The sequence below is a fragment of the Nyctibius grandis genome, chromosome Z (assembly GCF_013368605.1).
Source record: "Nyctibius grandis isolate bNycGra1 chromosome Z, bNycGra1.pri, whole genome shotgun sequence".
Lineage (NCBI taxonomy): Eukaryota > Metazoa > Chordata > Aves > Nyctibiiformes > Nyctibiidae > Nyctibius > Nyctibius grandis.
In genome coordinates this window covers 39487133-39512613 of record NC_090695.1, presented here as the reverse complement: position 1 = coordinate 39512613, position 25481 = coordinate 39487133, and the positions used below count along the sequence as shown (strand labels likewise).

Sequence of the window (25481 nt, the reverse complement as noted above, 5' to 3'; positions counted from 1 at the left end):
GGTTCTTGAGACAGCTTGTCTCAAAGGCCTGGCTTCTCTACCTGACCCCTGACTGTCTGAGGCTCTTGCCTCTGTCAGATTTGGTCAAACTAAGCCAGGAGCTCTGAAGTTACCAGAGAAATGCAGCGGTACAATGATGTTCCCCTTGTTTCCATGGGAAATCATGTCAATAATCTCCAGATAAAGCAGGCTGAGTGACATGATGATGTATGAGCCAATCCACCAGCCATTTTTGATATCTTGCCAACTACAGACATTAACTCCGAGTGAGTAACATTCTTGAATTATAGCTACGCTTTCACACAACAGTTATTTCAAGCCCTATCACATCTGGCTTATGGGGATCCGCAAACGTCTCAAAGAAGGTCTTTTACGTGGAGTGAGAGGAACTGTGGTAAAAGGGAAGTAGGTAGGGAGGGGCAGGTACAAGGCTAGTATACAGCCATTATCTCCCTCCCTAAATTGGGAGCACAGTCTTGGGTAACGAATACTGAAGATTCACACTTTGTTCTCTCAGATGTACTCACTCTGACCCAGTTTTCTGGATTTGTGGAAATAGAGGCCGCTAACTTTTAGCCATTTCTTGCTACTTGTCCCTGTTGATTCACGGGCTTGCAGTTTTCCAAGCATTTGTTCTACTTGCAAAAAATCAGTCTGCTCAGTAAAGTAATCCCCATCTCATTAGTTGATGGTCTTCTATCTAATGCAGTCTCCCTCCTTCTTTAAGAGTCAGAACTGCTGTTACCTGTGTGACAGAGAAGTTACCTTTACTATAGACTGTCCTGCTTCAAGGCATTATACTGGCAGCTACATTCTTCTCCACAAACACAATGTATGAAAAGGCAAACAATACCTATTCCGAATGCAATTTAATGTTGCAAAGTATTACATGCTTTCCACAAACATTTGGTATACAGACTTCAACAGACGCAAAAAAAAACAAACCCCAACATCACTCCTTAAAACTTAATAAAAGGTATGTTAGTGACTGTGAATTGGGCAAGTGTTTGCCATCACTGAGAGATAAACATCCTTTCTTAAATTACCTAAAGTTTAACATTCAAGGAATAAGGGATATCACATATCAACATACAGAATCTACATTATGCCCAACACACTGTTGCATCCCACTAATTAAACTAAAATACTAATTGAACCTAAGGACTAGGAACCCACAGCCTGCTGGCAAGGGAAGAAAGCATTCTGGGACTTTAAAACCTGAGGGTGCATATACATCACTTTATGCTGCAACATAACAGAGCTACTTGTGTACGTGTCTATTCGTTCATATGATCAGGGCAGTGCACAAACTCGTCTCCGTATGCCCATCACATACTTCCTTGGGTACTAATGTTATTGTGAACTGAAGCCTTAGTCCAAAGTGCAATCTGTAAAGTTGTGAATCTGGTAAAAACTGCATGTTTTTTCTTTTTTGAAATAAATGTAGCTTTTGTCAGAACATATAAGTTAATATTGTAAAGTGCAGTAGCTACATCTAAAAGTGGTGGGCTGCTGTGACAGTGGAATACTCCCAACCAGTTCTACAGTGAAGCTTTGAATATCAGATAGTGATTTTTGTTCACAGAATCTCCTAAGAAGAGTACGAAGGCTAGAGGTTAGTTAATAAAAATACAGGAGATTATTCTTGGCCTGTACTTGCATTCATTCACCTCTGCAATAGCTGAATGCACTACTGCCATTTTTTAAATTATAAAACTACTTCTTTAAGAGTAGTCAGGCTCTGCACAGCAGAAGGCAGCAGTTGACAGCAGGCTGATTTGAGCCCTTTGAGTCAGAGGGGTTGCTTTCGAACAAAACACTAGGTAGGAAAGCTCCAGTCAGTTTGGACAGTACATTATGTCTGCAGTTACTAATTTCCCAAGCAATCCTGAAAATAACTTATTTACCATAACATAATAATTTAGCAAACAATATCGAAGAATATTACTCAAAGTACGGCCATGTCAGGTATCAGCAACCTTAGCTGGGCTCCAAGCAGCAAGCCTATCTGTATAAGGATCTAATCACATGACTTTTAATACCTGAGAAGTGTTTGAAACAAAGCATTTCATATTTAGGAGAGAGGAAGGATAAGAAAAAGCAACTGTATTTCAAAGAGTAACAAACATTACTGTATGAATTTTTACAAACAGGTTTCATACAAAAACTATATGACTGTGTGTGCAAAAAACACGTTTCTTTCTGACAAATATACTAGCAAGTGGTATAAATCTTCATTGCTCCATTGGACAGATTTTACTGCTTTTATGATTGTCACACAATCTGACAGTAGGCTACTTAGATGCTTTGAAGTTCTCAAGAAGACAGTTATATCTCCCACTAACAACTTTAAGTGTAAGAGCAAACACCTTAGCTCTTGTTTTCTAAACATAAATTTGAATACAAAAGTTATCTGAAAGGTTTTACAATGCTTGAAAGTTAATTCACCCCAAAGTTCTTGTTAAAAGCCACTTTCCTAAAGACAATACTGTATAGAGTACATTTTCATGTTGATAAAAAACAAGTACAACATGAGACTTCTTAGCAAAGCACAGAGAAAATGGTATTTCCTGGTCTAATAGTCAAAAAGGAAATATCACTTATTCATAAAAGCGTACATCCAAAGCCTCAACCCACTTACAGTTCTGGTATTAGCTGGAATGTAAGCAGACCCTATTCTCTCTCCAAGACTGCAGTTACTAGCAGCTAGAATTGCTAATATTTGAAAGACACACCTGCACTTTCCATCATTTTTCAAACAGACCTAGCATAAATTACTTGCAAGAATAGCCATTCGTGAACCTCAACCCTGAAGTACTACCTTAAAACTAACTGGGTCTAGATATCCCTTATGTTTATATAACAGGCTGAAAACAAACAGAAAATTTGAATCTATTATTCTTTTGTAAGAATGCAAGACTCAATGTCACATTTCATTGCTCACTGAAATCTACGTCTTCAGCTTGGTTTTTAAGCTGTTATCTACTTTTTTCCTAAGTGTAACTAGTAGAGCACTGCACTATTGTTCATGTCACTTTGCAATGCATCGGTGAGAAATTAACTCTCAAATTAGACGTACAGCTAGGCACCTACAAGTTTTTACAGCTTAATCACACTGTCAATCTATGCTGACCTGAGCTCTTACTGAAGTTAATGTTCATACTACTGTGTGAGCTCCAAGGCCAAATTCAAGACCAAATGTGTCTGCAGAAGTAGAGAGGGATTTATGTAACATTTGTGTAAGAGGGAAATATGCAGCCTACAAATGTCCACAGGTCAGTGGAAATACAGAAAAATTCAAAACCCTTGAACTCCTATTTAGTTTTAGGGACTGAATCTTCTGGCAGCTGTTCCCGCATTGACACTGCCTAGCTGCACTGATCCAGTTATCCAGCTGCAAACACTCTGCACTGCTCTCCTGTCATACTTGGGGAAGCAACCACATACTCCATGACCCAACGTGATGCACAGCCAGCCTCCCTGTGCTACATGCTGGGCTGGGAGGAGCGCGTGCTTCCAGCACACTCTTGTGGCCATGTGCAACCACATCAAAATCAGATCTGAGAAGGACACAAGGCAAGTAGGCATAAGCCAGTCCAAGACACATATATAAGCCAGAAGTTACAAAAGAAGTGAATCAAGCACCAGAGGTGACCTATTGCAGAAACGTCATTCCTTGACCCTGGTATTTGGAAAGAGCTTTTATCAAGAGAAATGCTACATTGAAAATGCAGTGCAAAACAGAGGCAACCAGTGACTTCAGTGGTTACTTCAGTGTTCAAGAGCCTCCATCTTCCTGCTTCCTCTCTCCTCTCCAGACAGAGGAACAAAAACACACGCCTCCTCTTTCTACGACACCTGAAGTGCTGCATATCTTAGGAAGATAAAATACAACCCTATTAATTTATCATTATTTAAATACTGTCTGGGCTGGAACGTAAATTGAAACTCCATCCCCATTCCATGGCCAACTTCATGTGATCTTCACAGGTGATTTCTTCTGTGCGCAGAGGAGGCTGACGTAAGGAACCCCAATGAATGCCCATCTTTCACTGGGCCAGAACTTTATGACAGGGCCCTGCTCAGGGATCTCAGAGGCAGCATCGAAGTAAGCGAAGCAGACACAGCCCAGGTATGCCGCAAGGCAAATCAAGATGTGCCTGAGAATAGACACCCACCCCCCCAAAAAAAAGAAGAAAAAAATCAGTAACATGACTTCAGTAAAGCAATCAAATATATCACCATGCTTTAAAATCAGTCTGTCCTTCACCTTCTCCCCCTGAGTCCCCGCAGGCTTGCTGTCTGCCCTTTGCATGCAGGCAAAGAATACAGAGAATAACGAAAACTACAAAACTGTAGCTTTTCCTTAGTCTAAACTGGCTGCAGCTTTTTGGCCTCTCTGCAGCTGACAGATTTGTGTAGAACTGCTGAGACATGGCACCTTGAATAAGAGAGCACAATTTGCTGGATGGTAAAAGAGGAAAGGCATCAAAGCCCTTCACTGCTCCGCCACTTCATCCTCAGCTGTTAACAGTGGAAGTTTAAGCTTTCATAGTCACTGCTTCAGCTGAGAAGTGCTATGGGATTTTTAGTATCCAGTAGGGCAAGGAATTCAGTTGCAATTAATCAACTTAGTGTCTGAAGAACCTGATCAGGCCAAAGAGCCTCCTAAATCTGCCACCTTGGATAGTGTAAGGCTTCCTCTTATAATCTTACCAGTAATTCTATTTAGCACTAACCAGAAATAGCCACTAGGCAGCACAGAAGGGTAATGTGGTGACGGTGTATCACATTTGAATCAAACTGTGGATTTTATGCACAACACTTACCATACACAGTGCAAATAGGGGAAGTTAAATGAGGACCAGATCTCACAAAACGCTTTGTCACTGATCCAGCAGAAAAGCGCTAGCATCCACCAAAGACCTGAAAAGAGACCTAGTTTGTACACACGCAGGTTTTCACACCTGAGGACAAAAACACAAAGAAGTTGTTATAAAACAAAATTTGCTTTGTAACGGCAGCTGGATGCTTTTTGGCTCTATGTATTTTAGGGTAGGATTCATAGTGCCAGGCATACATCTTCAAAAGGGCTCCATCATAAATGTCCTTAACAGAGAAACTTTACCTACACTAAATATGGCTCTGATGCAAGGCAGTGGTGAGGTGACAACACAAATCTTCTAATCAATAGCTGTCTTTTGGGTATTGTCTTAAATACCAATATGCAAATGGTGGGCAAACATCAAAGCATTCCCACCTCTAGGAAGAGGTATCTAGGACAACTAGTGATTACACACACTGTCTGGTAACAAGTAGCCACGCTGCAGGTGCTCAGATTTGTTCATATTTGTCACTATACAAAGATTTGTAAAAAAAGGAACTGGATGAGGTTTTTTTTTAATTGGTTAGTTGATTTTTCACCCCCCTACAAGTTAGTATTGTACAATGTTCCAGAAAACTTCTAAGGTAGGAGCCTTTACTCAGGCCATCTACTACAGCGTTCTTCTTTGGGCCCTCTGAGTAAAAGCTCCTACCTTAGAAGTTTTCTGGAACATTGTACAATACTAACTTGTAGGGGGGTGAAAAATCAACTAACCAATTAAAAAAAAACCTCAGGCATCCACATCTCAGACAGAATTCCTCATGTTGACTAAGCTGCAGTTCTCTCTCTCCACAAGTAACCTGACTTGTTCATATAGAGGTACACCAGAGAGAAAGAAAGGACAAACATCTGCTGTCATCACATGCAGTGTGGTCTGCAGTTGACCATCACTGAATACAACAGCAGATGCCAGGATACTTGCATAGCATTACCTATGTTGTAGATATACTCAAAAGCTCACAATTTTATTTCCCTACATGATGCTTTGTTCTTTTCCACATCTTGGAATTATTCTAAGAACTATGCAGCTTTGCTCAGAAGAGTAAAATCAGGAAAAAGGAGGCATCAGTATAATCTTCAGGTCCTAAAATGCTATTAAAGTCAATAATTTGCTGTCTACCTACACTTGCTATTTTGGGTTAGGCCTCTGGGTGCCAGCAGATGCAGCTCTGCTGTTACTGATAACTATAACGCAAAGCTAGACCAGTACATTACCAGCCCTGTTTGGCCAAAGGAAGGCATGGCTCAGCTCCCCTGCCTCCTGCAAGAACAAAGCTATGATTTGGGATTTTCCTCACTGCCTTTTTTTGTTCTTCTTGTTGTTAAACTCTTGGTGAATTTCCCAGGGATCTGATAACTGTTCAGTGTTCTTTGACAATTCTTGCTTCAATGAACTGCTCTTCTCAGGTCACTGATACGACCTCCCAAAGCACTCCTAAACCTACTATTCAGATGACAGAATAATTTGTTTAAAGTGACTTCTTTGAGCTACATCTCAAGAATAAAACAATAAGCAAAATCTCTAGCCAGTATAACAAGAAATACTCAGCCTTCATCAGGGCTACAGGTCTCTGTCTTCTCCTTCTACATCCTATGAAAACAAGTCAATGCCAAGTGCCCCACAGTCCCTTCCTCTGTCTCAAGGTCTTCAAGAGGGGCTCCTGTAATCCACACTCATCTTCCATTTGAACCTTTTGCCTGTATAATGCATGGTGTTCTTGGTTTTAACACAAACAGCAGTTATTTCAATACCAGAGTTTCTGCAGACACTGGTGTGCCCCAGCCATTTGCTATCCAAGGGACTGGGCTGGTACAAACTTCTGGCAGCTTTATCTTCCAATGTCATGGCACCCCCAACAAAACACACCAGCTTTTCTGCCAACCAGTGCAAGCTGCTGGATGTCGATTAACTGCTTGATTCATTTTGACATACATATCCCTTCATACCCTAAGGAGTATTTTAAACTTTTAACTAGCTTAAACTTTTAGTCAAGGGAATAAGGGAACTGTGAGCAACCTGCAACAGTGAAGCAGGGCTCCCCCACAGCCAAGTTTCTATTAGGAAAATCAAATATGAACGGACAGACCTGAAGCTACGGTAAACCTTCACTGCTCAAGGCTCAGATGTCAGCTGATGCAACAATATTCTAGCATCTATCTGCATGTGGAGATAGTTACCTGCCTGACGATGACTCACTAAATCATACTAATTCGATGACATTACAATCTTGATGGTTATTTGGCTTGGACCAGCAAGCCAAATGATCCAACCCGCCTTCTCCCTGATATCATAGAGCTTTTTTTTTTTTTTATAAAACACATGAAGAGATTTGTTTGGACAGAAGTAAGAATAAAGTTTTACAATTTCTTTGTCTTTCAAGGACAAGTACGCACTTAACTACCTTTTGTTTCTTTGATCATCTCCCACCCACAATACTTCCTAGCATACACTCTACCCTAGCAGCTCTGCATTTAAGAACATAATGCTCCTTAGTGACAATATTATCTCCTCATCAAGGACAAATGAGAGGCAGAAAATTCTCATTTGAAAACACAGTGGTTCTGATTCACCAGAATTCTGTACCAGATTTGACTCCAGCCTAGAACAGGAATAACAACAGGGAGTTTTGGTCTAACACATCACAAACTTCACCACAGAACAGAAGAAACTACTCTGGAGGCTTTTCTCCTTCCTTCTCCAAATACCTGTCTCACAGTTAAATTTCTGCTGCAGACTGCCAGGACTCAGACGTGTAGCCCCCTACTGACTGGCAGTAGAGAATGGGAGAATCACAGGCATTTTAAATAACGTTTAGATTCTTTTTTCTCCTGCAAAAAGGGATGAGATGACTCCTCTCCTCTGGGTTTACAAGAATATCACTCATTTAAATCTCCTAGAGATCAGCATAGCTTAAAATAAAACTTTTAACTATTTGCCTTTTACATTTAGGAATTCATAAAAAAATATCATACGTATTACATCGTCCCACTGCATAATTAAGAGGGCCACATGTCACTTTAGGTCCCTTTTTAACTGCCAATTCAAAAGAAGGTTTATCTGTGTCCTTAATTATCTCTCAAAAAACAGACAGGGAAACTCCACACATTTTAGTAAGATATGACCTTCCAGGAGTTTTAAAAAGCAAGTACCTGTAGGCACACCAGTTCTGAGATTTGATGCAATAGTATTCAAACTTATGAGACACTAACTATTCATCCTTTTAAGTTCCTCAGAAGCTCATGCCTGGAAAACTGATATGTAGAGAGTTCACATAAATTATTCAGTGCCACAACCAGATCTCCATTTGCCCTGTCAGTTGTTCCTTGGCACTTTCATCAAAATGAGACACCTTCACCAATATGCTTCAACTACTGACCTTCTTGTCTACAACTAACTTATGTGGTTTCCTGAATTTGTTTGACCACAGAAGTAAACGCTGCTAAGCAGTACGTCTAATGAGAAAAGACTCATGAACAACTTTACCAAAGATTGTTAGCAGACGCTTCCACTGTATGGAGAATCAGCAGCAGAATATGGTAAGGCAGCAAACAGGAGAATCTCTCTATTCTAACAGGAGCAATCAGAACGCAGATGTCTGGTCCTAGTCTTGTTTTTTTTGATGGACACATACATATCACAGAATCACAGAGTGTTAGGGATTGGAAGGGACCTCAAAAGATCATCTAGTCCAATCCCCCTGCCGGAGCAGGATTGCCTAGACCATATCACACAGGAACGCGTCCAGGCGAGTTTTGAATGTCTCCAGAGAAGGAGACTCCACAACCTCTCTGGGCAGCCTGTTCCAGTGTTCGGTCATCCTCACCGTAAAGAAGTTTTTCCTCATATTTATGCGGAACCTCCTGTGTTCCAGCTTGCACCCATTGCCCCTTGTCCTCTCAATGGATGTCACTGAGAAGAGCCTGGCTCCATCCTCATGACACTTGCCCTTTACATATTTATAAACATTAATGAGGTCACCCCTCAGTCTCCTCTTCTCTAAGCTAAAGAGACCCAGCTCCCTCAGCCTCTCCTCATAAGGGAGATGTTCCACCCCCTTAATCATCTTCGTGGCTCTGCGCTGGACTCTCTCTAGCAGTTCCCTGTCCTTCTTGAACTGAGGGGCCCAGAACTGGACACAATATTCCAGATGCGGCCTCACCAGGGCAGAGTAGAGGGGGAGGAGAACCTCTCTTGACCTGCTAACCACAGCCCTTCTAATACACCCAAGGATGCCACTGGCCTTCTTGGCCACAAGGGCACACTGCTGGCTCATGGTCATCCTGCTGTCCACTAGGACCCCCAAGTCCCTTTCCCCTACGCTGCTCTCCAACAGGTCTGTCCCCAACTTGTACTCATACATGGGGTTGTTCTTGCCCAGATGCAGGACTCTACACTTGCCCTTGTTATATTTCATTAAATTTCTCCCTGCCCAACTCTCCAGCCTGTCTAGGTCTCTCTGAATGGCTGCGCAGCCTTCCGTTGTGTCAGCCACTCCTCCCAGTTTTGTGTCATCAGCGAACTTGCTGACAGTGCACTCTATTCCCTCATCCAAGTCATTAATGAATATATTGAATAGAACTGGTCCCAGTACCGACCCTTGAGGGACTCCGCTAGACACAGGCCTCCAACTGGACTCTCTCCTATTGACCACCACTCTCTGGCTTCTTTCCTTCAGCCAGTTCACAATCCACCTCACCACCCGATCATCCAGACCACACTTCCTCAGTTTAGCTGCGAGGATGCTGTGGGAGACCGTGTCAAACGCTTTACTGAAATCGAGATAGACCACATCCACAGCTTTACCATCATCTATCCACCAGGTTATGTCCTCATAAAAGGCTATCAAGTTGGTTAAGCATGACTTCCCCTTGGTGAAGCCATGCTGAGTGCCCCTAATGATCCCCCTATCCTTGATGTGCCTAGAGACAGCACCAAGGACAAGTTGTTCCATCACCTTTCCAGGGATGGAGGTGAGGCTGACCGGTCTATAGTTACCTGGGTCCTCCTTCTTGCCCTTTTTGAAGACTGGAGTGACATTCGCTTTCCTCCAGTCCTCAGGCACCTCTCCCGTTGCCCACGACTTAGCAAAGATGATGGAGAGTGGCCTAGCAATGACTTCCGCCAGCTCCCTCAGCACCCGCGGGTGCATCTCATCAGGGCCCATGGATTTATGGACGTCCAGGTTGCTTAATTGGTCCCTGACCCAGCCCTCATCTACCAAGACAGATTCTTCCTCTATCCTGACTTCTTCTGGGACCTCAGGGGTCCGGGGCTCCTCAGGACAGCCTCCAGCAGTATAGACAGAGGCAAAGAAGGCATTCAGTAACTCTGCCTTCTTTTTATCCTCTATCTCCAGGGCCCCCACCTCATTCATCAGTGGGCCTACATTGCCTCTAGTGTTGGTTTTACCTGCAATGTATTTGAAGAAACCCATATGGTAAGTAAGAGCCAACATAAGTTGTAAAATCCTTCTCAAACACTGGAGGAGAGGGGGAAAGGACAAGTTCGTATGCTGGTACTCATCTGGTTGTTTTTGCAGCGAGTGAAAGATGCAAAAACACAGCCTCTGGACAGCTGCTGCTATCGCTGTTGCGGTAGGACTCTTTAAAAAACGTTAAGATCAGGTTCTTCTCTATTTGCATTCTGGTTTTATGGTTTCTAAGGCCCTGACTGATCACTATCCTCTACAATCTAGTGATTAACCCTATCTTTGTCAGTCTGACTCCATCATATTATCCACGTCAGAAGGCAAAGGGGTCTAACACTCACAGTACAACTTTGAGAGCTGTAACATCTCCCACGCATGTTTGGGCCTTGCTCCACACTCCCTCTAGTGCCCAGACTGTGGTCATGCGATCACTTCACCCTTAGGCATACTATACAGCAAAAATGCTGTCAGTCGAGTGAAACCCTTGCCCTGATTCCACAATAACCAAAGAAATTTGACGTAGATCAGGTTGCAGCAAGAGATATGTTGCAAGAAGACAGACAATATCTGACCCAGCATAACGGCCTAGGAAAAAAAAAATCCTTGCCAAAAACGTACGAACTGGCAGAGCAAATTTACACCAGATCTGCACTTGCATGTGGTAGAAGCACTTCTGATCCGCAATCACAAGCACTGAAGCCAGATCTAGTGCATCATCACATGGTGGCCTAACGATATCTGAAGGCAATGCTGCAGTCAGGAGAAATGTACTCACCTCTTCAACTCAGCAATGAGCAAAGCTGTGCAGGGAACACCCAGAGTCATTAGCGAGATGTTGTTGATGGCAGGCTTAATGAAGGCGAGGCACGTAGTAACTCCAGACACGACACCCACAGCAGCTTTAAACCGGCTCCTGAAGAACATTTTTGGGGGGGAGAAAAACTGCTTTTAATTCAAAACTTTTGATTACTAAAACCAGAAATCTTAAAATTATTTTAATAATGTAACAAAATCTGGGTTTCTCTAGATGATTCAGGAGGTGCAATGACAATGTGCATAAAATGGATGTGGATCTTGCACAAGATATGTGTGTGCATGCAGAGTTAACCATATACACAAATTTTTGCTGGACTGTGGTCTTCTGAAGCAGGTATGCGTATGTATATATACGCGTGCCCACACCCACTAATCACTGCTTTCAAAAACCAAAGGCCAAACTCCCATCCTTCTCCTCTCACAGTGCGCCAAGAACAAGTCCATCTCTGCACGCAGCACTGTACTTCCTCAAAGCAGTGTTGTGTCGTCATCATTCTTCATGTTTTTAACATGGATTTTTAGGATATTTTGTTACCGTCAATGCCCCAAATTCTAGAGTCATGTTATAGTCTGCTTTATTTTCCTTCATCTCTTTTAAGCCTTAAAGATACTGAAAACTACAAGGTAAGTAAGAACATTTCTTTTAACCAAATTCAACAGTAGGTGGAGGGATTCCCCCACTTTTTTAAGATTACAGATTGGTATATTCTTAGTATAAATGAAATCACATTGGGCCCTATATAGACACCCTGACAACTTTTAAATTAAATATAAGTTCACTGCTGTTTAAACTTCAAGTTCGGACTTTAAACAACCCATTTCCAGTCTTTGGCAGGACTATGGCAGACAGAGGATCATCACACTGCCCTTCAACTCCTGGCCCATTGCTTTATAAAACTAGTTGCTGTCCAAGGACGGCTCTTCTGTCCTTAATTCTATGTCTGAAGTAGGGTCTCACTATGCTTGTGCAGCACCATTCCTTGGCCACAAATGTCATCACCTTAACCTTCACCTAGCTCATTCCACTTGCCTTTTGCTTTAAAGTTTTTCTTTCTGCTGAAAGGCAGTAAGTTACTTAAGTAGGAAGTTCGGATCTGACATGAATGCCTTAACGACTAAAGACACCACAAATTGGTGATGGTAGATAATAACATTTACAGCATTGAAAATCCAGAGTGTGATGAGGATGAAGAAAGTGAAGACCACAGCAGTAAGCACAGGACAGATATAATATTAGATGATTAGCTAGGCAAAGCAAAAAACTAAAAATATAAACCAAATCTGTTCTGTGTTAGGGTTTGTTGCCGAGTATGTTTTTCTTCTGTACACTTCAGAAAGGAATCAAGACCTTAATATGTAACTGCCTTGACAGATTCACAGGAAGAAGTGTTCTGAGAAATTTAGGATAGCGGACATCCTTCACCTCATCTCAGTATTTTTATGAATCAGTTATAACCTTGGAGATTATTATTTATAGTTTTAACACCAAGTTCAATATAAACAGGATTTCACCCAAGAAGCGTTACTATTCCTTTTAAAAAGGATACAGTTTAACCTCTTGGCCCATACTATGAACCTACCCAGCACAGTATCAGAAGATAGCGATAGAATAAGGATGTCCTTAGGCTTTTGAGGAACAATTTACATGGAGTCACAGAAATTCTTCAAGACTCCGAACTCTTCTTCACTTAAACTAAATGTCTAAAAGCCATGTCATTGGCCAAAACATCCCAGTAAAACCTCTGTTTGCTTGTTAAGTTGATGGTATCCTGTAATAGCACGGTGTTGCAATATGCTGAAGTACTAAATTCACACCAACACGACAAAGCCATTAGACTGCATAGACTGTACATGGTAATTCAAGATACACTTTTCTTAGTGCAAGCTATTTTAAGGAATGGTCAATCTAGGCACCAACCTTCTCTCCCCTCCCCCCACAGCAACTTCTAATCAGGCACACGTCAAGCAAAAAGAAGGCAAAAAAAATCCCAGATAATAACAGTATAAGAAGGCAAGAGGCATCAGCCTCAGCAATTTTCAGAGAGAAGAATATTGATGCTGCAATTCAAACCTCTCCATTCCCTCAACTTCTTTATTGCATAAAAGAGCAACATGTAGAAACATTATAGTACAATGTTTTTAGGGGGAGACAAAGCACAACCAGATTCTTTAAACTGGCTACAATGCGCTTTTTTTAATCCTGCAAGAAAAAAGAAAAAAATCCTTTTACAACAACAATAGGCTTCTAAACAAACACTTAGCCTTTGAATTCTTAAACATCATCCTTAACCTCTGGCTTAAATACTCAGATGAAAATTCAGCTGACCTCCATAAGTCCACTTGTATATACACTTTAGGATATACAAAAGGAAGAGGGAAAGAGGGTTTCTCTTACTTTAGTTTAGCTGCAACTTATATAAACTAGTCATGAAAACGTCTCCCTATAATGAAAAAGAACAGGCACTTCCAGAGGCAAGTCACCTCATCCCAAGATCTGAAGTTACAGGTCGTAAACCCCACCATCAGCAAGTGCAAACTCAGGAATTCTGAACAAAATGGGCTGAGACACACGCCATAGGAAGAGAATGCAGTGAGATAAGATAGCGGCAGCAGTGGTAACGTTGGATGATCACTCAGTGCCATTATGTGCAGGTTTAGGTGTTAGCATAAGATGTTTCAAGAAACATGAAAGCGTACATGTATGATTATATGATTACCTGTCATTTCGAAAAACTCTGGGCAGGTATCTCCTAGGGAACCACATGGCAAGAGCACACATCAGGACCCAGAGAATAGCCAGCTCATCCAGCATCTGGCCCAGGAAACTGAGGGTGGCGTGAAAGTAAACAGATCCAATTCCTGGAAGAATCAATCAAAAGGCAATATGAATAGCTGCAGTACTGTATAGACCAAAACACACTGCACGTGCTCAGAACTTCAGAGCAAATGGCGGATTACCATTTGGTCTAGAAAAGGTTACAAAAAAGAAAACCAGAAAACAAATGCCAGCTTTCCTAAGAAGGCAATCCAAATCATCAGCACCTCGTTAATTAAGAAGCAAACACTTCACATAAGCAGCAGCTGAAGATGCCAGCTCCTACTAGAAAAGATGTATGTGAAAAAACATCAGGTGGTAAAGTTAAATGCAAAACCAATTAAGACATAAAAGCCAAATACTGCTTCTGAATTTTCTCAATAGCACAAAAATGGGTAAGACAAAGATGAAAGCAGCATCTGATGACTACTCCATGACACAGGTTTACAGGTGGAAAGTGTCACACTGCCCCACAGGGCTCTGATTATCCCTTTAAAAGATCCCAGTGCCTCTAGGAATGAAAAAGCTTAAGAATTTCACATCTGTGAAATGGCTAAGACTTTGGGCTTTCTCACTACAATGCAGAAGTATTGCAATCTACAACTACCTGAAGGGAGGTTGTAGTGGAGTGGGAGTTGGCCTCTTCTCCCAGGCAACTAGCGATAGGACAAGAGGACACAGCCTCAAGCTTCGCCAGGAGAGGTTCAGGTTGGACATTAGGAAGCATTTCTTCACAGAAAGGGTCATTAGACATTGGAATGGGCTGGCCAGGGAGGTGGTGGAGTCACCATCTCTGGATGTGTTTAAGAAAAGACTGGACGTGGAACTTAGTGCCATGGTCTAGTTGACATGGCGGTGTCAGGGCAACGATTGGACTCGATGATCCCAGAGGTCACTTACAACCTGATTGATTCTGTGATTCTGTGAAAACCTGTTATCCTCTTCAGTTGTGCTGGGCACTTTCAACTCTCATTTAAGCAACAACAACAGAGGAAGGAGGGTCAGCACTGCAGTACAGTAAGCCCAGACATAAAAAAAAGAAGTTATGCAAAGGAATGATAAGAAGGGAACAGAATTAAGGCCAAAGTTCCCATCAACCTCAAAATGCAAAAGGCATTTTCAAAATGCAAAATGCAAAAGGCATTGTTGTGGGTGTCTATTACAGGCCACCAGATCAGGATGAGGACGGTGATGAGGCCTTCTACAGGCAGCTGAGAGCAGTCTCGCAATTACAGGGCCTGGTTGTCATGGGGGATTTCAACTACCCTGATATTTGCTGGGAGGCCTACTCAGCCAGCCAGCCTCAGTCCAGGAGGTTCCTCCAGTGCATTGATGATAACTTTCTGATGCAAATGGTGGATGAGCCAACTAGGAGAGGAGCGCTGCTGGATCTTATCCTCACTAACAAGAAGGGTCTGGTTGAAGCGGTGAAGGTTGAGGGCAGCCTTGGTTGTAGTGACCATGAGATGGTAGAGTTCAGGATCTCATGTGGCAGGAACAGAATAGCTAGCAGAATCGCAACCCTGGACTTCAGGAGGGCCAACTTTGGCCTTTTCACGCAATTGCTAGGGGAAATCCCATGGGACAGGGTACTAGAAGGTAAGGGGGCTCAAGATAGTTCGTTAGCATTCAAGGACTGCTTCTTCCGAGCTCAAGATCAGAGCATCCCAGCAGGTAGGAAGTCAAGGAAGGGTACCAGGAAACCTGCATGGTTAAACAGGGAACTGCTGGGCAAACTCAAGTGGAAGAAGAGGGTGTACAGATCATGGAAGGAGGGGCTGGTCACTTGGGAGGAATATAAGTCTGTTGTCAGAGGATGTAGGGAGGCAACTAGGAAAGCTAAGGCCTCCTTGGAATTAAACCTTGCAAGAGAGGTCAAGGACAACAGAAAGGGCTTCTTCAAATACATTGCAGGTAAAACCAACACTAGAGGCAATGTAGGCCCACTGATGAATGAGGTGGGGGCCCTGGAGACAGAGGATAAAAAGAAGGCAGAGTTACTGAATGCCTTCTTTGCCTCTGTCTATACTGCTGGAGGCTGTCCTGAGGAGCCTCGGACCCCTGAGGTCCCAGAAGAAGTCAGGATAGAGGAAGAATCTGTCTTGGTAGATGAGGGCTGGGTCAGGGACCAGTTAAACAATCTGGACGTCCATAAATCCATGGGCCCTGATGGGATGCACCCGCGGGTGCTGAGGGAGCTGGTGGAAGTCATTGCTAGGCCACTCTCCATCATCTTTGCTAAGTCGTGGGCAACGGGAGAGGTGCCTGAGGACTGGAGGAAAGCGAATGTCACTCCAGTCTTCAAAAAGGGCAAGAAGGAGGACCCGGGTAACTATAGACCAGTCAGCCTCACCTCCATCCCCGGAAAGGTGATGGAACAACTTGTCCTTGGTGCTGTCTCTAGGCACATCAAGGATAGGGGGATCATTAGGGGCACTCAGCATGGCTTCACCAAGGGGAAGTCATGCTTAACCAACTTGATAGCCTTTTATGAGGACATAACCTGGTGGACAGATCATGGTAAAGCTGTGGATGTGGTCTATCTCGATTTCAGTAAAGCGTTTGACACGGTCTCCCACAGCATCCTCGCAGCTAAACTGAGGAAGTGTGGTCTGGATGATCGGGTAGTGAGGTGGATTGTGAACTGGCTGAAGGAAAGAAGCCAGAGAGTGGTGGTCAATAGGAGAGAGTCCAGTTGGAGGCCTGTGTCTAGCGGAGTCCCTCAAGGGTCGGTACTGGGACCAGTTCTATTCAATATATTCATTAATGACTTGGATGAGGGAATAGAGTGCACTGTCAGCAAGTTCGCTGATGACACAAAACTGGGAGGAGTGGCTGACGCACCGGAAGGCTGCGCAGCCATTCAGAGAGACCTGGACAGGCTGGAGAGTTGGGTGGGGAGAAATTTAATGAAATATAACAAGGGCAAGTGTAGAGTCCTGCATCTGGGCAAGAACAACCCCATGTACCAGTACAAGTTGGGGACAGACCTGTTGGAGAGCAGCGTAGGGGAAAGGGACCTGGGGGTCCTAGTGGACAGCAGGATGACCATGAGCCAGCAGTGTGCCCTTGTGGCCAAGAAGGCCAATGGCATCCTTGGGTGTATTAGAAGGGCTGTGGTTAGCAGGTCAAGAGAGATTCTCCTCCCCCTCTACTCTGCCCTGGTGAGGCCGCATCTGGAATATTGTGTCCAGTTCTGGGCCCCTCAGTTCAAGAAGGACAGGGAACTGCTAGAGAGAGTCCAGTGCAGAGCCACAAAGATGATTAAGGGGGTGGAACATCTCCCTTATGAGGAGAGGCTGAGGGAGCTGGATCTCTTTAGCTTGGAGAAGAGGAGACTAAGGGGTGACCTCATTAATGTTTATAAATATGTAAAGCACAAGTGTCATGAGGATGGAGCCAGGCTCTTCTCAGTGACATCCCTTGACAGGACAAGGGGCAATGGGTGCAAGCTGGAACACAGGAGGTTCCGCATAAATATGAGGAAAAACTTCTTTACGGTGAGGATGACCGAACACTGGAACAGGCTGCCCAGAGAGGTTGTGGAGTCTCCTTCTCTGGAGACATTCAAAACCCACCTGGACGCGTTCCTGTGTGATATGATCTAGGTAATCCTGCTCCGGCAGGGGGATTGGACTAGATGATCTTTCGAGGTCCCTTCCAATCCCTAACATTCTGTGATTCTGTGATTTTCCTTTCAGAAATATTGCTTCAGCTTCAAGCAAGTATAAGCAAACTCCTTTGCAGACGTCAGGATTGCTTTGTTTTACAAAACAATCAGGCGCAAGCAGGAAAAAATGATTTCCTCTCTCAGTTCATGCATGAACAGGCAAACAGAGACCAAACAACTTACCAACCACAACTAGCAGAGTCCATATTAAGTATATTCCACTGTTGAAGCAGGTTGCATATTGACGGAACAAGCACATACATATGGGTGGTAAAACGAAAAACAAGACATTGCTTATCTAAGGGGAAAAAAAAAAAACAGTATCACAAAGACAGAAAATAAACAAACCTTAAATATTCATAGGCTGCCTAAGACATCTATAAAAACACTGTGCCATCCAGTGAAGCCCCAGCTCAAAAAATTATGGTCCTCAGTTTCTGCCAAAGCTGAGTTGTTTTTGCAGAGCATTAACTTGTTTTGTTTAACATCATTAAACTAAAAACAGCATAAAAACTTCAATTTAAAATGTGGCTAGTCACATCTTTAAATTACCTTTCAAATCTATTCGCAGGGAATTTTATTGAGACTCTACAAATACTCAAGGCTGTTGCAGTTCAGGAAGCCTACAAGAGCAAGCAGATGAGGAACAGGACATCCTGGCAAGTGACCTGTACTCTCAATGGCTATCACGCCTATCATGGAAAAAGTACTAGAAGTACTGGCACTAGACAGGGCCAGTCAAGCTTCGTGGAAGTCAAGTCACTGAGCAACAGCTATTGGAAGGTCTGAAATACAAAGCTAAGCTAGAAGAGTTAGAATCCGTTTTGTGCAAAGTAAAGAGAGCCTGAAGCCATAAATCCTTTTACACTTCATTTTTCCTCTTGGTTCTCCAGTACAGAAACAACTGAATGTGACTGAAAACTAGTTATAGGAAGGTGAAAAGGCTGATAATTAAGACCATTACTAGCTTTTTAAAATTTAATATATAAGAGCTGAACAAAGACATATTTTGTCTTGCTTACTAACAACTCAAAGCATGATTCTCTAGTTAAAGGCCGAAAACACTTTACCGGCAATTAGCAGGAGCTGTCACTGTAGTGACCAGTTGGTTTTCCCCAGAAGGAGCTGCCAGTGCTAAGGGCCAGCTGTGGCACTATAACTGAGTAGTTACAGAAATACTCTACTGCTGCTTCACAGCGGGACAGGGGACAGGATAAGTTCCCCAGCCTCAGCTTCCTCACGTTCCCCTGCCTAGCACAAGCACAAGAGAAAATCATCCCCAGCAACGCTCCCCTAAAGCAGACATAGAAAACAACTTTGGGACAAGAGCGCTCCTCGGGGACAGATCCCCTCTTTTCAGACACTTACAAACTTTTACTGACATTAACAAAAACCTGGTGGAGAAAGGATTCAAGAATCACACACAAATAAGGCATTCGTTCGTTCAGCTGCTGTTGTCCACCACTCAACACGGTCTGAGAACAGAGCTTATGATGATTAAAATGGACACATCTCATTTAACACTTGCAAGGCTCATCAAAACATACTCCTAGGCTGGCATTCAAAATGACAATAATTACAGAAGCAGTTTCTCAGCACCATCTACTTCATTCCTGACACCTTCCCTCATGCTAAAGGTACATCCTCACAGACAAGCTGTGTTTCCTTCCAAAGCCTTGGCTTTTAGATTTCATTAAAATACTTAGAAAGAGCCATCACCCACGCAGTTTAGAGCTGCAAATACTATGCAAATCTCTGCCAACAGCATCCTGGTAACAGCACATAGCCCAAGCAAAGACATGCTAATGCAGAGGGCTCCTTGCAGTCAGGCCATAACATTGACCAGTCATGCCAGGGAAAGATGCCAGAGAGCTACCTCCCGCTGGATTGCCCACCAAGGGCTGAAGGGTTGAATCCTTTCACCAATTACTAGCTCCTACAGTGTGTTTTGCCATGCACAAAGCCAGCCTCATAAACCAGATATGAAAAAGCTGTAGGTGCTACAACTGACAAATGGTGCCAGAGACCAAGCGCCCCTTCAGCAGGAATAAAACAACTCTTCTTACGGAAATCCTTCACCCTACCAAGGTGGCAAATTTGCCTTTGCTGTTCACAAACTGAGATGGCCGAAGGTTGACAACAGAGGCACCTGGCAACGTCAGAGCGCAGGATACTGCACAAGCCTGGGGAGGCAAGGTAAAGACCAAAGAGTTATTTATAAAATAATCTCCTATTTTAGCAGATTTTAAGAGGCAGATCAATTTGCTTAATCCATGTAAAACAACCTACACATTCAACCAAACAGGCTCACTAGAGCATCTTCCATTCATTAAAAACCCACCAGCTCTGTGGAGACCGTTAGCAACATCAGGAATACAGCTGTGGACCAGGATCCCAGTGTGTAATGTGCTGCGGCAAGCACAGAGTGGGAGGGGTCCTCTTGCACCAAAACAGCTAGGAAGCACACACAGTGATGGTACCAGGGATGATGGAATATGAACAAGTCCTCTGGGGACCTGGGAGTGCTCTACACATTTTACGCTTTTAGCCACAGTTAGGACAAAGTGAGGTGTCAACGCGAAAAAATAGATGGTTATAAACAAAGCGGTGTGGAAGAAAACCGTTCCATCTCTACAGCTAGAACTGACCAATGAAGAAAATCAGACCAGGTAATTACAGTCTATCAAAATTTGGCTAGAAAGTCCTTATTCAGCCTAGGAACAAGATGACAAAGGAAATACACCTACTTACCATACCTGTAGCAATGCAGGTTCACACTAGTGATGAGACAACAAAGGAGCGGTTCTGCCCTACAGCAGTGCTCTTCTGGCACTGAACTCCCGTTCATGCTAAGGTCCTGCCTGCAAATGCACGAAAACCCTTGCAACCTGGAGCTTGGCCATGACTTGTACTCTTCGCAATGGGCACCGGGAGGACTTCCTAACATCGCAGAAGTGGAAATTTTAGTACCAAAATTCTTTTCTACTAAGTTTACAAATAATGTGATAATAATACCTCTCTTTCATGCAATAGCTTAGTTCTGTTTCTCATATTCTGCAAATAATATTTTCCACAAGTTATATTCAAATCAGGACTCTGGAACATCTTCTGAAACGCATTGCTTAAATTCTATTAGTTTCATGTTCAGTGTCAACTAGATCAACACTAGAACTGACCTGCTGTTTTTCACTCTCTGATATCAGCCTGGCTCCCTAGGAGGACCACACCCTTAGATATACTGCAACTATTAACACCACCCCTTCCAAGCAAGTGAGGCACCTATCCCTTTGGCTCTGGTTTCAGAAAGTGTGCTGCACGTGCAGTTTTTCACATAATACACAACTGGCCTGTGTGGTTTGACAACGTACGATTCAAATGCTGATATAGTTAAGATTAGTGCAAAAATTAATAACAGAAATACAGAGAATTTCCTTTGGGATCTACAAAAGACAATGACTAAAAGTTACAGTTCTGGAAAAAAGGTAAGCAGCCCACCAATAACAGTCCATCCTCCGCTTCATACAATTCTGGACCTAATTTCCAATTACTTAATTTTATGAAAGGAATATAGGACATGGGCCACAGAGGGAATGCCAGAGGCTTGCTCAGATCATGACCACATAACTTCGCTCACATCTGGCCACAGTCCCAACTCAAGACATTTCCTGCAGTCCTACCAAAGCTCAAGTATTCCTTACTATCTGGTAAATCTCCCAGACAGCAGCTGTAGCATTCAACCACCACGACAACACTTATTGCACTACCTCTTTGTGAGGAGAAAGCAAAAATGGACTAAGCAGCTCTCGGTGAGTTCAGAGGGTTTATACCTTCTATATCCTGATCCATGAGCATGCCACTCACATACGTGAAAAGACTTCTGTAGTAAAAATGATGAAGCAGAGAGAGTACGAACATGCTCTCACACTCTTAAGACTATTTGATAGCTTTTTAAAACTGTTATCTCTATGCCACTAGGGAACAAAAGAAGAGGAATAAAAACACTGGCAATTCCCTCTTTAAATGGAAATTTGGCAAGAAATACGTATTACATCCACAACTGAACACAACATACTGAACTGCAAAGTACTGACTCTAATAGCAACAGAAATAAAGTTACTGTTTTCAGGTGTTTAAAACACAAAGAACAGCTTTTTTTTTTTCTAAATACCTCTGCACAGGGTAAATTCTTTTGAACAAGTGGAGGCATTTGTTTATGTTCTGGAGTAAGGTTACACTGCATCAGAATACATTATTTTATTCATTTCAGGAAAAACAAAAACAAAGAAAAAGCTAGTTTTCCTATACCTGTTCTTTCAATTTGAGTTACAAAGTGTTTCGTGGCCTCTTTACTGAAAGAGTGTAAGACCTGAACACAAAATCGTATCAGTCTAGCTTATGTATGTTTTAAAAAATTTGTCTGATAAATTTGAACAAAATCTCTGAACAGATATTCTCCTATCGATTTAATCCTGTTGAGCACTTTGGTTTGCTTTTTAACTAAATCAAGTTAAATTTATGCATAACAGATGAAGAGTGAGTCCCACCAGAAAAAAATAAATGTTTTTTTAAAAATACGTTTCAGGTAAGCTGTTCCAGTTTTGTGCTTACATGAATATTGCGTGAGACCTCAACTACAACCCTGACCTTGGCCATGACAGCTTAAAATACGGATTAGCAAGGTTTTAATCTACAGCTTAAAGACCCACATGTCAGATTCAGGTCTGCTGAAGAGTCCTTCCTTGAAACTTCAAGAGGGTTTGAGTCAGAACTGAACCATTTAAGAAGGAATAAAATTTAGACTCCACTTAAAGTGCCTGTTAGAGTAGGGCCAAAATTTCCCAACTGACCTGGGAGCATCTGGCTTTTTGGGGACACAGTCACACAACCCCATCAATCTACTGCCAAGTCACCGTCTTCATTTTCAGAAGTTGCTAATATAGAAGTCAAACCCTTACAATGACTTGTTACTACTGAGAAGAGTCTAAACACAACTACTCTCCTCATGGCCTCTTTTTTCCTCCCCTTTCAGTGTACAGCTTGCTGATTTAGACATAGCTGCCGCAGTACAGTGGGTTTCCGGGTAAACTTTTCGGTGTGTCTCTCTATTAACCTGTCTGGAATCTCCATTATTCCTCCGGACATACCTGCAGCTCCTAGCATTTTGCAAGCTTGTATACCACTCCTAATCAGCTCAGTACAGTCCGAAGGATACCCATCCCCCTGCATAGCTGGCTCCAAAACACACTTGCTGTCTTCAAGAAACTTGTTTATCCTGACCTTTTCCTTCGTTTTTGGTTCTTGCACAGTGACATCAGCCAAAAAGACAGCAGACAGTTTCCCCCCCACACACTCAAAGTTCTCCAATGGCACAAACAAACCACCACCTGGATGACTTTGGCAGCAAAATACAAGAAAAAACAACAGGTTAGCAACGTACACCGAGCGCCATGGAATTACTTGTTCTATACGTGCAGCACCCCCCATGATACTCCAGTGAGAGAAGCCAGACACCTACTTCTTTCTTCCACCGGATTTTAGCAGTCAAAGAAACATAGCTCAAAAGGGAAAGACAGCTCAGAGAAGGATGGAATTAGGGAGGAAAAAACCTAATAGACCATTTTAAAGTATAAAAGAGGCACAGCAGAAGCCCCAGGTCCTCAACTGTGCACACACCACCCGCTACAGAAGAAAAAATAGACACCACATTTGCAGGGTTCACTCCTGGACATGTGTTTTTCATGGAAAGGCAAACTACCAGAAAGCCCGATGCATTATCTCACTCTGGCAGATCTGTCACTGCAATTCTTTACATACACAGGATGTACGGAGCACTGCTCCCCTTCCAAGATGCGTGGTACAGGGCAGGCTGGCTCTGTTGCTGGGGCTATGTTTTCACAAGTTCTCTCCAGCACCTGAGAGGTATTGGGATGGCATGAGAGGACTCAGGAATGAACCACGGCTTACTGGAAGGAAGCAATAATTACATTAGTCCTCCTCCCTCTCCTTCCTTTCTTCGTCTACTTTCTTAAACAGACATCTCTTCTTCTAAAAGTACATTGCTGACTTCCTCCTGCAACCTCAAGGTGAATTGCTCTTGAAAGCTTTGCCTTCTTGGAGCCAGACCTACCTGGATGAAACCCAGTTTTGCCTCCAAACACTAAGGTGTTTTTTTCTTGATCCATCACTGCCTTGCACGCTGTCAAGTGGCTGACACCTGTGCAAACGGGTACCGGACGCAGGCAGTCCATCACCAAAGTTCTGCTGCTGGGCCACCACAGGGCTCGACGCAGACGAGGGGGCCTGCTGCACACTATTGACCGAATAGCTTGTCACGAGCCCTCTCTAAACCTCCCGCTTCTATACCTGCAACACCAAACCGCTCATTTTTCTTTAATTTTAGGCGTACCAGGGACTGGAGAAGGAAGAAGTAGGCAGCGACAGAAGGGCATTTCTACCGTCCCGTGAAAACCGTGTAGGAGACGGACTTGGTAGGCAGCAGGAGCCCCCAGGGCTCCACTGGAACCACCCACCCGCCGGCCCGCCACCGCCCGACCGCGTCCGCTCTGCAGCCGGGGCAGCCGCTGAGCACGGCCGGTGCCGGTGCCTCTGCACGGCGACCGCCCTATCCGCTCGCCCCGCCGACGAGACCCCCGCCGAGCCCGCGCCTCTTCTCCGCCCCCCGGCGCGTAGGCGGCCGCCGCCGCCGCCACGCACCGTGTTGTAGAACTCGGCGATGGCGGGTACGATGGTGTAGTTGTCCTCGCACCAGTCCACCTCTGAGCTGCCGGCCCGCAGCTGGTCCCACCACAGCAGCGCGCCCATGCCGCCGGCTCGCTCGCCACGCCGTCCCGTCCCGGCCGCGGCGGCACTGCTGGACGCCTGGTCCCCTCTCCCTCCGTCCCTCCCTCTGCCGCCCGCCTCCCGCTGCGCCTCGGGCTTGCGTAAGGGGCGGGGCAGCCTCCCCACACCGCCCGCTGGCGGGGCAGACCTTGGCCTGGCAGGGAGCGGCGGGGCCCGCTCCGCTGGCCGCCCAGCAGCCGGGTAGGCGGGGGGGCCGTCACCGTGTTTCCGCAGGGGCCGGGCTGTCTGCCGGCGGGGACCCCAGGGAGCCGGGCAGGCTGGAGCGCTTACTTTCCTCTGAGGAGCCAGCTTCCCCACACACGCCGCGCCCCCCGCCCTCCTTTGTAGGCCTTAAGCATATGTGCTCAAACAGCTGGATGGAAACAAGCGGCAGCTTCCCGCACGCTCCTGCACGGCAGGGGCATGGAGGGGCCGCGCCGCCGTCCCCGCCGTCGCGGCTGCGCGCCGAAGGCGGTGTTGTGCAGGCTGTGAACGGAGGTCTCGGCGAGGAGGGGGCCGGGTGCGCGCCTCGCTCTGCGCAACGCGAGAGGCTGATGCGGGCTGCGTTTTCTCTCCGCTAAGCGCCGGGGGCGTTCGCTCCCGGGAAAGGGCGCTTCCCACTGACCCCCGCTCTCCACCGGCCGGGCGACCGCCTGACGCGCACAGCCGGCGGTGGCCGGGAGGAGCGTTCCGTCCCTTCCTGCCGCCGTGACGGGCAGCACGCCCAGGTGGGAGCCGCTCCGGCTGTACAGGCGCCGGGTCTTCCCCCAAAACCTGGTGCGAGCATTGCACGCGCTGCCGGCGTGTCCTATTTCAGCTGCTGCCACCCTCGGTGCCAGGGCGGTCACATCACCCCGCCGGGCCCTATGGCGCCACTGCTTCTCCTCGCACTTTCTCATCGTGACGCGGACCTCTTTTCGGAGCCGCAGCACAGGCGCTGAGGGGTGTGCCCCGCCGCCCGCCCACGGGAGCAGCCGCACGGCAAAGCGCTCCGCCACCGCCAGTCAGAGCCGGCTCCGCCCCTCC

At 44.8% G+C, this 25481-nt stretch overlaps 1 protein-coding gene across 1 annotated transcript; it reads right to left on the bottom strand.

The window, feature by feature from the left end:
- Window positions 1-587: 587 nt before the first annotated feature.
- Window positions 588-24499, bottom strand: ACER2 (alkaline ceramidase 2). Its single transcript, XM_068423006.1, has 6 exons — window positions 24330-24499; window positions 17799-17913; window positions 13848-13989; window positions 11090-11227; window positions 4830-4967; window positions 588-4160 (listed from the first exon to the last, which is right to left on the bottom strand). The coding sequence occupies exons 1-6, from the start codon at window positions 24435-24437 to the stop codon at window positions 3974-3976; spliced, it is 828 nt and encodes a 275-aa protein (XP_068279107.1). The 5' UTR covers window positions 24438-24499; the 3' UTR covers window positions 588-3973.
- Window positions 24500-25481: the final 982 nt, after the last annotated feature.

Excerpts from the sequence above, each read along its gene's own strand:
- ACER2 (XM_068423006.1), bottom strand. The coding sequence starts at position 24,437 with ATGGGCGCGCTGCTGTGGTGGGACCAGCTGCGGGCCGGCAGCTCAGAG. Across the intron at positions 17,914-24,329 it reads TCGCCGAGTTCTACAACACG|ATAAGCAATGTCTTGTTTTT; the intron begins GTGCGTGGCGGC and ends TTTTCCCCTTAG. Across the intron at positions 4,968-11,089 it reads CTCATTGCTGAGTTGAAGAG|GTGTGAAAACCTGCGTGTGT; the intron begins GTGAGTACATTT and ends TTTTGTCCTCAG.